Here is a 15,851-nt window from a genome sequence, read left to right as displayed (position 1 = left end):
ACATTGACCTTGAAGGACAGACTTTAGGTAGACTAGAAGAGGAACTCATGTAGTTGAACAATAAAATTTCAATATTTATGTCCTCTTGCCTCAAGGCTTGAGTGTTGAGTGGGAATAGAATTTCTAGAATAGAGTACAGTTTTTATTTAAAAAATAAATTGCCTTGGTACTGTCACCACAAACTCTACAAAAAAATTGGTCTAAATGTCCATATAGATACCCTTTAGGAACTAAGGGCTTTTGGTGAAATTAAAGACTTGGTCATTGCTATTCTAAATAAAGCACCTGGTCCACCATTTTTAAAATCTGTTAAACTGGACTAAAAAGGAGTCTTCCTTCTCTCACATCATCTAAAGATCAACTTAAGTCCTTTTATTTGCCTAGGCCATAGTATTACTAAACTTTTCATTTGATATTTTGACATGGAAGTACTAAGTGGCATATAATTGTCCTTTTTCCCCACCTGGACTCACTTTATTCAAATTTGAGTTTCTTTGACCAAGTCTAAACTTGGCTCTGAAGGAATTAAGTTGGTGGAGAGCTGTTAAGAGTCTGCTTTATACTATAGTTGTATGTGCTGATATGTGCCCTCAAACAGTTACAAAGTACATCAGTAGTATTGAGAGGAGAAGGACCACTTAGCAAGAAGAGGATAAGTTTAATGAGAATTCTATTTTAGCCAAATCTGGGGGGATTTAGACTTAAGGGTGAGAGGGGGAATGACAGAAGAGAAGGCCCTGCCTGGGGAATAATCACAAGTCCCATTATCCGTTTTCCTTGGCTCCACTAAAGGGTGAAAACCCTAGGGTATTAACTGCTTTATCTAGCTTCTGAAGCCAGAGGTTTTTAGAAACTATTTGGATAAAGTCATGATTATAAAATACAATTAAAACTGAGGCAATATGTATGTAAACAAAATAATTCCACCAGAAGTAAAAGCCAGCATGACACAATAGAGAGGTGACTTTGGAGTCACAAAGACCTAGGCTGATGCTCTGCCCATCATACATACTTTGTTACTATGGGAAAGTTGTACGTAACTTTGAAATTCCTAAATTTTCAAAAAATTAGGTGAGATGAGTTTGCTGCTTCTATTGAAAGTAATATCTACCATTAGTTACACTGAAATCAAAGGTAAAACAATAAGAAAATATCAATTCAAATCTAATATAACCAAGCTATTAAAGTTAAAGCACATTTCCATCCTTTTAAGAATCATCAACTACAGAAGTAGAATATAGATCACAATTATTCTCTTAGGCTTGGCTGTTTTAGAGATGTGTACTTTGGGTGTTTGGAAAGTGTCAGTCAAAACACTAGAATTTTGGGGGGTCAAATTATGATTTGTAGCAAGCTACCTAGGGCCCTTCTGTTTAAATCTAAAAATACCTAATAATTCACATAAGAAAATGTGGAGGGACGGCTAGGTGGCACAGTGAATAGAGCACCAGCCCTGGAGTCAGGAGGACCTGAGATCAAATGCAGCCTCAGACACTTAACACAAAAATTAGCCATGTGATCCTGGGCAGGTCACTTAACCCCAAATGCCCTCCAAGAAAAGCAAAGCAAAGCAAAAAAAAATATTTGGGGTGGCTAGGTGATGCAGTGAATAGAGCACTGGCCCTGGAGTCAGGAAGGACCTGAGTTCAAATCCAGCCTCAGACACCTAACACAAAAACTAGCCATGTGACCTTGGGCAAGTCACTTAACCCCAACTGCCCTCCAAAAAAAAAAGCAAAAAAAAATGTGGAAGTAACATTTAGCCTTGACTATGTTGCCTCATCTGCTGTGGTCACCCATTCATCTTGACGATTTTCTTTGCTCTCTAGATCTCCAATTTTTTAAAATCAACTCAGCTTATTTAATTTGCTGTACTATATTATTTTGTGATGAATTGTGACCAATTATGAATTAGGTTTTTTCTTTATTTTTAGCAATGGATGTTCTAATTCCCCAACTCATAGTATTACCTCTTACCTTAGAGCCTCACTAGGAATGTTTTCTCTCCTTTCCTGTACTGGTACGGTTCAGTTTCCAATATCTTCGTGTGGCAATTTTCCACAGGACCAAACATTGTTAGAAATAACACCTGCTATACCCAAAGATAAGAGTGACCCTTGGATATTGGCACTTACCAGTTTAGAACAACATGCAGCCACAATTAAAGATTTATTTGGCTAACTTGGAAACCTCAGCATTAAAGAGATTAAAATACAGTTCTCTAGAGAGGCCACTTGTACTCTAGCAAATAAATGGACTATTGGATAAGTTTGACACTAACCCTGTAACTGAATATAAAATTTTATTTGTAGTGAAGAAGACATGTGCTGAGTCTGACTTTGTATGCAATAATGGCCAGTGTGTACCGAACAGATGGCAGTGTGATGGGGATCCAGACTGTGAAGATGGATCTGATGAAAGGCCAGAACAATGCAGTAAGTGCTGTTACCTTGTTGGCTAACTTGCCAAGGTGAGAATGCTTTTTGGAGCTTATAAATGAGGATTAAGGAGGTATGTTTTTTTATAGCTGTCTTCAAGTACTTGAAGGGATGTCACATAAGAGGGAATAGGCTTGTTTCATTTGCCCTGTGAAGACAGAACTAGAAATAATGCAGAGATTTTTTTTGGCTGGATGTAAGGAAAAACTTCCTTGAAAATCCCAGCCATACCAAAAAAAAAAAAAGAATGAACTGCCTCAGGAAGTAAAGGGCTCCATCTTGTTGAAGGCTTCCAAGTAAAGGATGAATGACCTTATTGGGAATGTTAATGGAAACTTTGGTCAGGTATGGGTTAAATTAGATGGCCTCTGAAGTTTCTTCCAACACTTGGAAGAAGACTTCCATCATTTAATGTACTTTCAACTCAGGGATTGCATTGACTAGAAAAATTCTTTCTACTTGGCCATGATAGAGTTAAATATTGCTTCTGAGATTCAATGTTTGGTGTTAATCTTTTCTCCCTCTCTTTCATAAAACAACCCCCACTTCAACATCTCTAAGGATTTTCATTATCCAGGAAGCAGTTATTGACGTAGGTCATTGATTAATCTCAATATAAGTAATTTGCCAATTTTCCCCTACTTCAATTTGTGAGCCTCTGGCTAAACTAAAGTTTTCTTGGGTAGTTATATGTAGTGTTGATCATTTCTATTGCTGCCTCAAGACCATTGAGCCTATTGAGAACTCATTGACTAGGTGCATAAATTGCCCATTTGTTCTTGATCATGATTACTCTATAGAAATGGTACTTAATCCTGAAAGCTTTCAATATTTCAAATCCCACAGTGGACAAAGTGAAGTGCTAGGTATTCCTTAAAAGTATACATAAAAGAAATTGAGGACCTGTGTTCCTTATCTTTATAAGTATTCCTCTAGATGAGAAAATATGACTTGTAAAACAACTTACAAATGAGTGAAAACTAAAATAGTATATAGCTAATGGTAAACTTACAAATATATAATATTTTATATATGTATACATACATATATAAAACCATAGGAACAGCTATAGATCTAATATTTCACTTTCTTTAATGAAAGAGCCATAATTAAAATATTTAAATTATTTTTCAGGGACAGAGAAAAACATAGAAATAAAATTAACTTAAGCAGGTCTTAATGTTATGAGTTGTCACTTTCAAACATACAACAGGTGATGTATTATTATTTGTTAATTTTAAATCCCAGTTCACCTTCTATTATTTCCATTTGCTACGTTCAGGAAACAAGCTCAATTAAGCAAAACCTATTCATTCCAATTGCAATGCATAATCTAGAAATGATTTTAGAGTGCACAATGTTATTTCCTTCCATTGGTTCAGAGAGTACCTTTCACATAACATGCTAATAGTTGAAATTTGACTAAGTGCTGTCAGGAATTAAAAATGAGAGGAATTCCCCTCTCTCCTTTCCCAACTTTATAGAAGGGGAATACTTCTAAAAGGGAAATCATAAGTCTTTATATGGAAAGGTAGGGAAAATTAGAATTAGTCTGAAGAACTTTGCCTAGAGAAAATTTGGAGTAAGTAGGTAAAAGGAGGTGAGGATGCAAAAGGGGCCCTGGAGACTTATAAAAAATGGACATAACAAAGAACACTGATATAGGACATGGCATTTTTGGTTAGAGCCTAACTTTCACCTGCCTTAATTTATTCATCTGTAAAATGGGGATAATAGCATCACCTATCATTTATGGTTGTGAAGATTAAATAAAATTTGTAAAGCCCTTTATAAACCCTAAAGTGCTGTATAAATGCTAGCTATTGTTGTTGATTTTTAGAAACTATAAAGTACTTTATTCCTCTGATCTACTTAGGTAAAGAATGAAGGGAAGTGACTTGCCCAAGGTTATAACACTATGAAGCATAGCTGGAATTAGAACCCAAACCCTGACCCCAAATTTAGCAATCTCTACTATATCCCACTACTGCCAGGTGAGGCAGGGAAATAATGGGAAGCCAGTAGTTTGAGTAAATAGTCTTTGAAGCTCAAGGGTTTGAAGTAAGCCTTTTGGGCTTGGTCATCAAATGTATCAGGGTCCCAAGGAGTAGCACTGGAAATAGATACCAAGACCCTACATGGAACAGTCAGTTTTATAAGTATGCTCCTCTAGTGACTGGATGTGAACATCACCAGTACCAAGCAACTCAGAGTAATCTTCCTCAGCACCTTGTATCACTTATCACAGCTCTGAGGTTCCTTTGAGACTATGTGTCCTCAACAGATATGAGAACCTGCCGAATAAATGAGATCAGCTGTGGTGTTCGATCAACCCAATGTATCCCAGTGTCCTGGAAGTGTGATGGTGAAAACGACTGTGACAGTGGAGAAGATGAAGAAAACTGTGGTAAGAAGACACAAGTATCGAATCCATTGAATGGCTTATCCTAAGGATTCTTTGCTGAAGGGACAAAAAGCTGTGAATGGACCAGCTTGACTCACTTCAGTGACTTGCTCTTGGCTATTGGTATAAGAGTAAGAACTCAAATTTTCTGATTAGCAATTTTAACATCCCCTTTCTAAAAGCTTTTTTTGTTATTGAGAAAGTTCCTATGTCTATCAACTAATACATCCCCAATGCTCTAGAGTCAGAGGAGAAGGTAAAGGAATAGAACTGAAGTGGACCATGAGCGAGATGGAAATGAAAACTGCCTTCCCTACTCTGTGATCATAACACCTGTGCACTCCTGACCCAAACCCAGTCAAGCCAGAATTGGGAATTGGAGAACCAAAATTTCTTTCCTATTCCACCTATGACTATTAAAATTTGCCAACATGGCATTAGTTTCTCCTTTTCTAGAAGAATCTCAGTCTCTGACTTCTACTCTCTTGCTTGCCTGGCACAGAGTATGGTGGTAAACCTTGATGCAGGTGACCAAAGCAAACTAACTTTGGCGGTGTCTTTTCTTCCAGGCCTCTGGCCACCATCTCTTCAGGTTACCTTTCCCTGAGGCTTTCCAATGAGTTCTCATTCATTTGCCTAGCTTCTTATCCTCTTTTATCCTTCTGTCTCTGAAAATGTGTAGTGACATGGTGTATGTTAAAGGTGAGGCTATGAGAAAAGTTTTAGGTTGAATAGACATTGTCTTAGTCAACTTTAATTCCCCTTTTAAGTAGGATCAGCTCTTCAATTATATAACAAATCTAAGAAACTTTTCGATTCTGGTTGTAGATAAACCCTGGGCATTAGTAATAGGGATGCAAACTTTTTTTAAAAGTACCTAAGAAGGCTTCTGGGGTTAAAGTAACTGCACCTAGTCCAATGAGTTTCTTCTCCAATTCATTCCTGGAGTCGTTTAATGTTTCATTCTGAACTTATGTTGGAAAGCCACATAGCTGCCAGATGTTTCTCTTTTGAAATAAATGGACTTTGCTTCCCAAGAGAGCAGTGGTTTCCACCCTATTTCTTATATCTACATAAATCTGAAACCTATAGGCACTTGCATTTTTATCTGGTTCCTGCAAAATGAACTGGTCTTATAACCAGGATTAGCATGTTCTTTTTTTTTTAGACCCCAGTTTATGATAGATTCTGCTAATCTTGGCTTTCTAGAATTTGAGAGGGTTATATGTTAGTTGCTTCCTGGCCTAATAATAAAATTTAGAGATTAGGAAAGGAGTGTTAAGTTGTCATCCACTTTCTACTTTCTCCTGCATTAGATAAGAGATTGGTTAAATAGTTCACATTTGTATAACGTTTCACTTTTCAGAGTATTTTTATTCAGACTATCCCCATGTTATAGTGGTACAAATATTCTTATTTGGCAAAAGATGGTACAAAGACTAGGATGTCAAGTTGAGTTGCCTCTTTGCATAAATAATAAACATCAGTGCTGAAGCTCTAACCAATTTCTCACTCTAATTCCAGGGCTTTTTAATACCATGCTGCCCTATGAATTTAGGTTCATCAATTTGAAGCTGGAAGGGACCTCAAAGGCCATCTAGCCTAACTCACTCATTTTATAGGGAACTGAGGCCCAGTGAGGTGGCTTGTCCCAGTCACAGAAGTTTGAATGTCATGTCTGACACATTATTTCTCTCTAACTCTAAAAGCTGTAACACAGAGCAGATTTATTTTTAACTACCTTTTTTTGATTAAACATTTGTTTTCTTTCTTTACTCCAAATAAAACAAAAAAGAAAACCCTCATACCAAATATGCACAGTCCGAGAGAACATGCATGCATTGACCATGTCCAAAAATAGTATGTCTCATTTTGTCGAGTTGGGCGATGCCCTAGAATCGTGGTTGACCAGAATTCTTAAGGCTTTCAAGGTGGTTTTTTATTCATAATGTTGTATAAATTTTTCTCCTCACTTTACTCTGCATCCGTTCAGTGAGACCTTGACAGGTTTCTCTGAAACTATTCATTCTGTCATTTCTTATAGCACAATACTATTTCATTATATTGATATGCGGTACTTTGTTCTTCCATTCCCTAAATGCTGAGTATCCCATTAGTTTCCAGTTCTTTGCTTTGACAAAGAGCTGCTATAAATATGTCTGTAAATGTGGGCTCTTTTACTCTCTTTGAAATTTTTGGATATAGACCTAGTAATGTTGAGTGCTCAAAGGGTACGCCTAGTTAGTAAGTTTGGGACATAGTTTCACATTGCTTTCCAGAATGGCTAGAATAATTTACAGTTCCCCCAATGGTGAATTAGTCTGTTTTCTTGCAACTCCCCAAACAACTGTCATTTTCCATTTTTTGTCTTTAACAATCTGATGGGTGTGAGAGTTATTTTAGAAAGACTTTTTTTTTTCTAATAACACGGCACTACAGACACATGGCACTCATGATTATATAAGAAGCTAACTATGAAAAACTAGTCACAGAGGTAAACCTGTATATATTGTCATTGTTAAACCTCTACATTCTAACAACTTAATGCTTTCTTTATCTTGGAAAGAAAATGGCAGCTCATAATAATACAAACATTTATTCTGAAGAGAATAGGTCTATGTCCTTCCATCCTTCCTCAGTTATTTTCTTTCTTTCAGAAACTTTCCTAATATTTATTCCTGTTGACTAGTACTATAGAAACTTGACCATGAATACCACTTATAGTAATAAACATAAATATAAATGATTCTAGCTTCTGAATTCTGATATGACTGTAGATCTTGATGCTTATAACTTTGTTGAGAGGAGTAATAAAGTTATTTAAGTGTTGACTTGGGATTGTCACATTTTTCTCTCAGGCAATGTAACTTGTAGTCCAGAAGAATTCACTTGCTCCAGTGGTCGTTGCATCTCTAAAAACTTTGTCTGCAACGGTCAGGACGATTGTAGTGATGGCAGTGATGAGCTGGACTGTGCCCCTCCCACATGTGGCGCCCATGAGTTCCAGTGTAGCACTTCTTCCTGTATTCCCATCAGCTGGGTATGTGATGATGATGCTGATTGCTCTGACCAGTCTGATGAGTCCCTTGAGCAGTGTGGACGCCAACCTGTGCCTCATGAAAAGTGTCCAGCCAGTGAGATCCAGTGTGGTTCAGGGGAGTGTATCCATATGAAATGGCGCTGTGATGGGGACCCTGACTGCAAAGATGGAAGTGATGAGATCAACTGCCGTAAGTCGTTTCTTGGTTATCTTGTCCCCCTTAACCAGACTTGATGGGGCCCACTTCTAGCTAACCTGCTGGGGCAGCTTGTCACCTACAGGCGTTTCTTTACTCTTCTCTAGCTTCACGAACATGCCGGCCTGACCAGTTTGAATGTGAAGATGGCAACTGTATTCATGGCAGCAGACAGTGCAATGGGGTCAGAGACTGTATAGACGGCACAGATGAAATCAACTGTAAAAATGGTGAGTATTGTCACACACTCCCACAGCCGGGTGAAATGGGCCTGGGGCTCTTCTAATGGATGTTCTCTTTGTCCGTACTCTGGATCATATATAGCCAATCAGTGCTCTGGACCTGGAAAATTCAAGTGCAGAAGTGGGGAATGCATAGACATCAGCAAAGTGTGTAACCAGCAACAAGATTGCAAGGACTGGAGTGATGAACCCTTGAAGGAATGCAGTAAGTAAAAGTGTTTAAGGAGCTAAATCAAAGTGTAGAGAAACTAAAGTTGATTAGCTTTAGTGGAGCAAGTCTTCCTGAAATATCTGGAGGGGAGTGGGGGGTGGAGCCTATAACAACTTACTTTTTTTTATTGTTACTGTTTGAGTCTGAATTCTACTTTCCCAAGTGTCTGGTAAAAAAACTACCACGTATGAACTAGGCTGGCAGATTCTTGATTATGTTAGCCAACAGCTGGTTTTCGTGGATCTTATGTAAAGCAGGGATCAAGTTCTTGGTTTCTTCTCCTTTCCCCTCCCATTCTCCCTTTGCTAGAAATACCTCCTGGCTGTCACTAATTGCTATAGTGCACCTGAGGACACAATCTTTCATTAAAGAAAAACATTCCTGTAAAATAAGATGTAATCATAGGGACAAATTACAGGGAGAAATGAAGACTTCTCTCCTTCCCAATACCCATAGCATTTTTACTTATAGCACTTTCATATTCTGACTTCTTCACATCTTATCTCTAGCCACACCCCCAGTAATCTTGCTTAAAAAAAAAAAATCCCTGCCTTTTTAAGGTGCTTAAAAGTCTCAAATGGCTCCCTGGAAGCAGCCACTTAAAATACTTGCATGAAGAAATTTAGAATGATCATTAGGACAAATTTGGTTTTTAAAATAATTGCCTTGAGTAGACCAATGGTTAACTGAACCATAACAACAAAAAGGTATAGATCAAATCCTTGTTTGTTTTTCCTTTCAGATGTAAATGAGTGCTTGGTTAATAATGGTGGATGCTCCCATATCTGCAAAGACCTAATTATAGGCTATGAATGTGACTGTGCTGCTGGGTTTGAACTGATAGATAGGAAGACCTGTGGTGGTAAGATTCCAAAAATATACCTTTGCAAGGGGCTAGAAAGGGAAAAAGACAAGGCATGACTAGTAAGGAGTAGGAACAGCAAGACTAATTCTAAATTTCCCTCCTAGATATTGATGAATGCCAAAATCCTGGAATCTGCAGTCAAATTTGTATCAACTTAAAAGGCGGTTACAAGTGTGAATGTAGTCGTGGCTATCAAATGGATCTTGCCACTGGAGTGTGCAAGGCAGTAGGTAAATGAAAGTAGTGTTTTAACACAGATCATCTTTGTAAGCAAGTGCTTACAAAAGGTACAATTAGCATAATCTACGTCTTAGCTTGACATTTTGCTTTGACTGCAATCTTATTTGAAAGCAGTAAGTTAGTAGCTTCAAATGGGGGTCATAAATAAAGGTTCTGCTATAAAAATAGCATGACATTTTCATCATGGCATAGAGGGGACCCTGGATTCTTCCAGGCTATGCCAGCAAAGAATGAACTTCATCATATTTCACTAACCTGGAAAGGTTTATAGCATGGTCCTGATCCAGGGTCCAAGAATATGGAGCATTTCCTCACCAGTAAGCTGGAGAATATGGTTTTGGTTTTGGATTTTTTGGCCATGACAACTCATGAAAATGTTCCCATCATATATAAATATGGTGGGCTGTTTCTAAAGAAGCCTTAACAGTCATTCCTCTTCCAGGTATCTTTTTGTGTTTGCTTTTGTTGATGTGAGTCCTGATTCAGTTCAAATCAAAGGAAGAATTAAAGGTTTGTTCTTGATTAGTTGACATTCTTTCTATTCCACTCAAATGGGAAAACCATAAGTACTTGTGTTCTTAAAATAAATAAATAGGAAATACTTGGAAGTGAAGACTGAATTGAAGTAAAAGGTGGTACTTAAAGTCTTCAATTGTATTTTGGCTTAGTAGTACCCTGTGGGAAAGAGATTCTTAGAGTAAGCCTAAAGCATAACTTTCTACTTGCAGGAAAGGAACCAAGTTTAATCTTCACTAATCGAAGGGACATCAGAAAAATTGGCCTGGAAAGGAAAGAATACATTCAACTTGTAGAGCAACTAAGAAATACCATAGCACTAGATGCTGACATAGCTGCCCAGAAGTTATTTTGGGCTGATCTAAGCCAAAAGGCAATCTTCAGGTAACTTGCCCTATGGGTCATTTGCCCATATTGGAATAACTGGGTTGTTCTATCACTGTTAGGATTATTGGTAAGATAACACCAAGTAAAAATGTTGGTTTTAAAACTTCTTTGCATTCATATGATGTTGTACGATGTTTGATTATAAACTAGGATCTAATTTTGGTTGCAGAGAATAGAATTGGGAAAGATAAATAGTTTAAAATGATCAATAAGCAGGAATGTTCTGGAACCAGCTCAAACTGGTTTGTGAGAGCTACAGATAAAGTTTTTGGTGTGAACATTTATACCTCAGAAATTGGCAAATGCTATAAGTCAGGGCTTGATAAATTTTTTTGTTCATTGTCTAGACTTAAGAAAGTGATAGAGAAAGTGTTAATAATGCAGTTTACACTTGAAAGTGTGTAATGTACTTTTTTTCCCTCTGGAGAACCAGTTTTAATATTTATCAGCACACCACTGCCAATAAATGTCAGAGTACCAAGCTAACTTATATTCTTTACCCTTACTAACCACTCTAAAAGTATACAGTAATAGCAGTACTAGAATTTCTTGTATTTATGGTGTCAAGTTTTCCAATAATTTTCAGCCAGTATCTGAAATTTGCATCATAAAATTTGATTCAAATTCTTACTAATGAAAGTAATAGATGGCTTGTCAATGAACTTCTAGCAGTAGATGTTCTGATGCCAAAATCTGAACTACAACAAGGTGATCTAGTCAAATCCAGGCAAAGACATAGTAATACTACCTGCTATTTTGTGAAGCTTTTAACCATCTGAAGGCATAAATGTCCTGTCAAATTCTCAAATCTTATGTGACCCTGTTCTGTTTCAGTGCCCCAATTGATGCTCGTGACAAAGTTGGTAGACATGTTAAAATGATCGACAATGTCTATAATCCTGCAGCCATTGCTGTTGACTGGGTCTACAAGAATATCTACTGGACTGATGTGGCTTCCAAGACTATTTCAGTGGCTACTTTAGACGGAACCAAGAGGAAGATCCTATTTAATTCTGATTTGCGAGAGCCTGCTTCCATAGCTGTGGACCCATTGTCTGGGTTAGTTTCTAGGCATCTTTAAGTTACCTGGAAGCTACCGTATAAAATTAAAGTATGGTGACAATCAGCAGATTCATGGTTCTTCTTATACATGAGCCTAATATAGTTCATGATCCATTGGTTCCCAATGAATTTAGTAGCAAATACCTACAATATCAGCAAAGGTTACCCAGGAAAGGCACTGTAATAGCCTGGCAGTTGATAAACTGATGTTGGCTGGAAATGTGCCATCACTCTTGGCTCAAATTTGCTATAACAAAGTTAAGTTGGTGCTATTAATCCTTAGCAAGTGCCCATCAATGACTTGGTTTTAAAACTGTGACTTGAGCCACCTATTACCCTTTGGTTCCTTTTATTAAAGGTTTTAAAAAGTGTCTCCTACTTATTCTCAGCAACTGAAAGTCAACCATAATTCCCCAATTACTTAAGTACCTCTTATACTTCATAATTCAGACTTTTGAAAGCATGAAATTTATCCCTAGAGCATATCATAGAAGAAAGATGACTGATTTATCATGACTCATTAACGTCCCATCCTTGCTTCATATGTAAACTGAAAGTACCAGCCTAAGTCCTGTGATAACAGTAGATTGTAAACTCTTAAGACAATTTCCCATAGATGTTTTAGGACTTGGCATTTTGTAGTATTAGTAATGTATAATTATCTACCTGCATAACTTTCAATCTAGAGAGTTCTTAGAGTTAGAATTCTTTCTCTTTAGACTTTATACCCGTCCTTGTGGAAACAAATGTTAAGCCACCTTCATGGTATGTGATTTTGCCCCTTTCCATAGATCAACTTCTGCCTACAGAAAGAAACAGGGCCAAAAAAGTCTTTCTCAGGGATCATGTAGCTGATGACATCTTAACCCAGGATATTTTTCCCCCTTAAAATGAGCAATCAAAGGTTATGTAATATTTAAGCATTTTTTTAAAGGGAATACATACTCTGAAATAGTATGTATATTAGCGTATATCTCCCTTGTATCAATCCCTGGTGGGTATTAATATAATACCTAGGTAATTAATGTTAGCTATTTATAATTTTTAAAAATTATTTTGTATTTTATTGTGTCTTAGGTACCCAAATATATTATCTAAGTGTGTCTCCAGCCATATTAGGAAAATAGAGAACTATTCACTGAAATTAAATAGCCAACTTTTCAAGAATTAATCTAACTTGTAATATATGAAACTGTTAGCTGATTTTTTATAGGATTGGCACCATAAATTCTGCTTACTAAACCAGTGATGTTTATGGTTGACATTTTTTTTACAGCTTTGTTTACTGGTCAGACTGGGGAGAACCAGCTAAAATAGAAAAAGCAGGAATGAATGGACTTGACAGACGACCACTGGTGACTGTAGATATTCAATGGCCTAATGGAATTACACTTGGTATGCCTCTTGGGTTTTTGTTTAACTCTTTGATTCAAGGTACTAAAACCTAAGGTACAGCACACCAAAGCAGAACTGTCCTCATAACGATATGTTATTCTCTATCAAATCTGGATTAGAATTAAAACTTTCAGCTTAAGACAAATTTGACCTGAGAAGAGTTGCCCTAATCATATTAGTATACTGCTAGGTTTTTTTGTTTGTTTTTGTGTTTTGTGTTTTTTTTTTTTTTGCTGAATCCCCTTTAGGGATCGAATGGTGGCAGTTGTATAAGCAAGAAATCTTTTTTGTACCTTCATCCCTTCTAGATTTTAGAGTGAAAGTTTGCGATAATGGGAACAGTAGCATAACTGTCATAGTATGTTGGTATTCTTCCAAGTATAAATGGCAAAATAAACTGCTTTATTAACAGTATTTTGTTTTTGTTTTCTTCAAAATTATAAAAAAGCATTATAGAAAAAACCATTTAGATCTGCATAAACTTAACATAAAAGTCCTTTGAGAATGGGTTACATTAAGCCACTGTAGGTGCTCTAGGCTCATCTTATATTGAATGCATTAGCTAAAAATGTAATTCATTTTTCCTTCCTAGACCTTGTAAAAAGTCGTCTCTATTGGCTTGATTCTAAACTACACATGCTGTCCAGTGTCGATTTAAATGGTCAAGATCGCAGAATAGTACTCAAGTCTCTGGAGTTCCTGGCTCATCCTCTTGCTGTCACAATGTTTGAGGTAGGATTCAAAGTATTTCAACTCTTGATTCAAAGGTATAGACTTACGAGTTATTTCTGTTTTTACCCCTATTGTGAACTGGGGGTGGGGATGCTGGGGAGCATGGGAACATGGTTTCTTAGATTTGAGACTTTTTTCCCTTGACTTCTCCTTTGAAATCCTGGCATACAAGTCAACTTTAATTCAAACACATATTAATTTTATCTAATCTTTATCAAGATTGAACTGAACATGCCTAAAGGATTACAAAACTTTAGTTTTAATTCAAGGACTGGTCATTTCTTGAATGAATTATCTATTTCAGTAGTATAAACTTGCCACAGCATGATGTAGAAAATGTTACTTCTATAGCTCTACTCTTATGAAAGCCTTGGGTTAGTTCTGATTGTGAATAAGGTCTACTGATTTAAGTTCTACTCATCTCCAGTCTCTTAAATTTGTAATTATTCTATACAAGTCCTGTGGGTAATAACAATTTTTAAAATCCTATTCTAGGACCGTGTCTATTGGATAGATGGTGAGAATGAAGCAGTCTATGGTGCCAACAAATTTACAGGGTCAGAATTGGCTACTCTGGTTAACAACCTCAATGATGCTCAAGATATAATCGTGTACCATGAACTTGTACAACCAGCAGGTAACTTCAAGATAAGTACTGTCTTTAACCACCATAAAACCAGTTTTAGGACAATCTGATACTGTAGATAGACCAGAAGTTTGCCTCACACTTTTACTGATATCCAGATAGACTTTCTAAGCAGTTTGCTTCTGCTATATTGCCTTTCTGCCTTATAATCAATATTCTGATAAATCTGAAGCAATTTTTCCAGGAAGTACAATTCACAGCATATATTAATATTGCAGTATAAGTATGTGGCTTAAATGACTATAAATTGTTGGTAGATTGAGATTTAAAAGTTAAACTAGAAAATTTCTTAGAGGTAACAACTAAAAAGGATTATCTTGTCTTCCAATAGGTAAAAACTGGTGTGAAGAAGACATTGAAAATGGAGGCTGTGAGTACCTATGTCTACCAGCACCACAGATCAATGATCACTCTCCAAAATATGCCTGTTCCTGTCCCAGTGGGTATAATCTGGAAGGTGATGGCAGGGCATGTAGAAGTGAGTTTTCCTTTATTTGAAAATTGGTATTCCTGCTCAGGTGAATACATGGCATGATTATCCTGTTTGCCCCCTCACCTGCCTCACAAAAAGCACCAAAAAATAATAGAAGCTTCACATAATGTTCAAATTTTCAAGGAATTTGTTGGTGTAAAGTAATACCAGGACTCATTAAAAAAGTATATGATGTTTAAGAACCTTTGTCTTTACATAGGACTCATACCATCTCGTAAATAATTCATATTGTATGAGGATTGGGTGAGAATATACATTAAGTACTTTGTAAACAGTAAAATCCCTGTTATAAATATCCATTAGTATCTATTGAGGAGTGTGGCCCTGGAATCCAAGCCAGTCTCAAGTATACAACTTCTTTAAGTTCACCATTTTGGTGAATCATAATTGTATGAGTATTTTCTAACCTGTAAGCTTCTAAACAACAGTGTTAAGGATATATGATCTAACAAAGAAAGAACTTGTCTTCTCCTGATTTACCTAAATTCTTAATAGCTATATTGATATCTCAGTAAATGACTTTATATCAAACTAAAATTGAAGGTCTCAAGTCAGCTCAGATTTCACATGGACTATTGTTAGAGAAATAGTACAGTATTAAGACAACCATTTTACTACTTGAGGAAAGACCTAGTAATATGTTATTGCCTATGCCTGGAACATTCCCCAGATTGACAAGCTCACTTGGAGACACTATTTCAATCTTCATTTGTCAAAGAGTTCTTTATGACCTACTCACAGTGACCTCTTTATGACCTCTTCTTGGTCAATAAGTAGAATCAAGGAGTACAGTGCCAAATTTATGTGAGACATAAACTGTGTTTGCTTAAAGGATGTGGTGTCCAGTAAAACATGAAATATGTTCATACTTAATTTAACCACAAACTCCTGGCAGTTCTAAAATGGTCTAGAATGCTGGGCAAAGCCTTAACTTCTTGAACTTGTCTGATACAAGATTTTCCTCTCAGTGAAGCATCCTAAGTG

At 36.7% G+C, this 15,851-nt stretch overlaps 1 protein-coding gene across 2 annotated transcripts in view; it reads left to right on the top strand.

Moving 5' to 3' along the window:
* The window catches only part of VLDLR (very low density lipoprotein receptor), a 42,961-nt gene that overhangs the window by 18,616 nt on the left and 8,494 nt on the right, over nucleotides 1–15,851 (top strand). For both annotated transcript variants that reach the window (XM_069086678.1, XM_069086686.1), the window contains exons 3-15: nucleotides 2,313–2,435; nucleotides 4,723–4,845; nucleotides 7,701–8,072; nucleotides 8,186–8,308; nucleotides 8,403–8,525; nucleotides 9,274–9,393; nucleotides 9,501–9,626; nucleotides 10,365–10,536; nucleotides 11,374–11,598; nucleotides 12,878–12,996; nucleotides 13,589–13,728; nucleotides 14,224–14,365; nucleotides 14,706–14,852. In XM_069086678.1, coding sequence (XP_068942779.1) covers nucleotides 2,313–2,435; nucleotides 4,723–4,845; nucleotides 7,701–8,072; nucleotides 8,186–8,308; nucleotides 8,403–8,525; nucleotides 9,274–9,393; nucleotides 9,501–9,626; nucleotides 10,365–10,536; nucleotides 11,374–11,598; nucleotides 12,878–12,996; nucleotides 13,589–13,728; nucleotides 14,224–14,365; nucleotides 14,706–14,852 — 2,055 coding nt within the window. The remainder of the gene's footprint in view (nucleotides 1–2,312; nucleotides 2,436–4,722; nucleotides 4,846–7,700; nucleotides 8,073–8,185; nucleotides 8,309–8,402; nucleotides 8,526–9,273; nucleotides 9,394–9,500; nucleotides 9,627–10,364; nucleotides 10,537–11,373; nucleotides 11,599–12,877; nucleotides 12,997–13,588; nucleotides 13,729–14,223; nucleotides 14,366–14,705; nucleotides 14,853–15,851) is intronic.

This window comes from Petaurus breviceps, unplaced genomic scaffold (genome assembly GCF_028583685.1).
Source record: "Petaurus breviceps papuanus isolate PSGF00001 unplaced genomic scaffold, PetGlider_PUasm1.0 118, whole genome shotgun sequence".
NCBI lineage: Eukaryota > Metazoa > Chordata > Mammalia > Diprotodontia > Petauridae > Petaurus > Petaurus breviceps.
The sequence above is the reverse complement of the archived record's forward strand: the minus strand, read 5'-3'. Positions and strand labels throughout refer to the sequence as shown.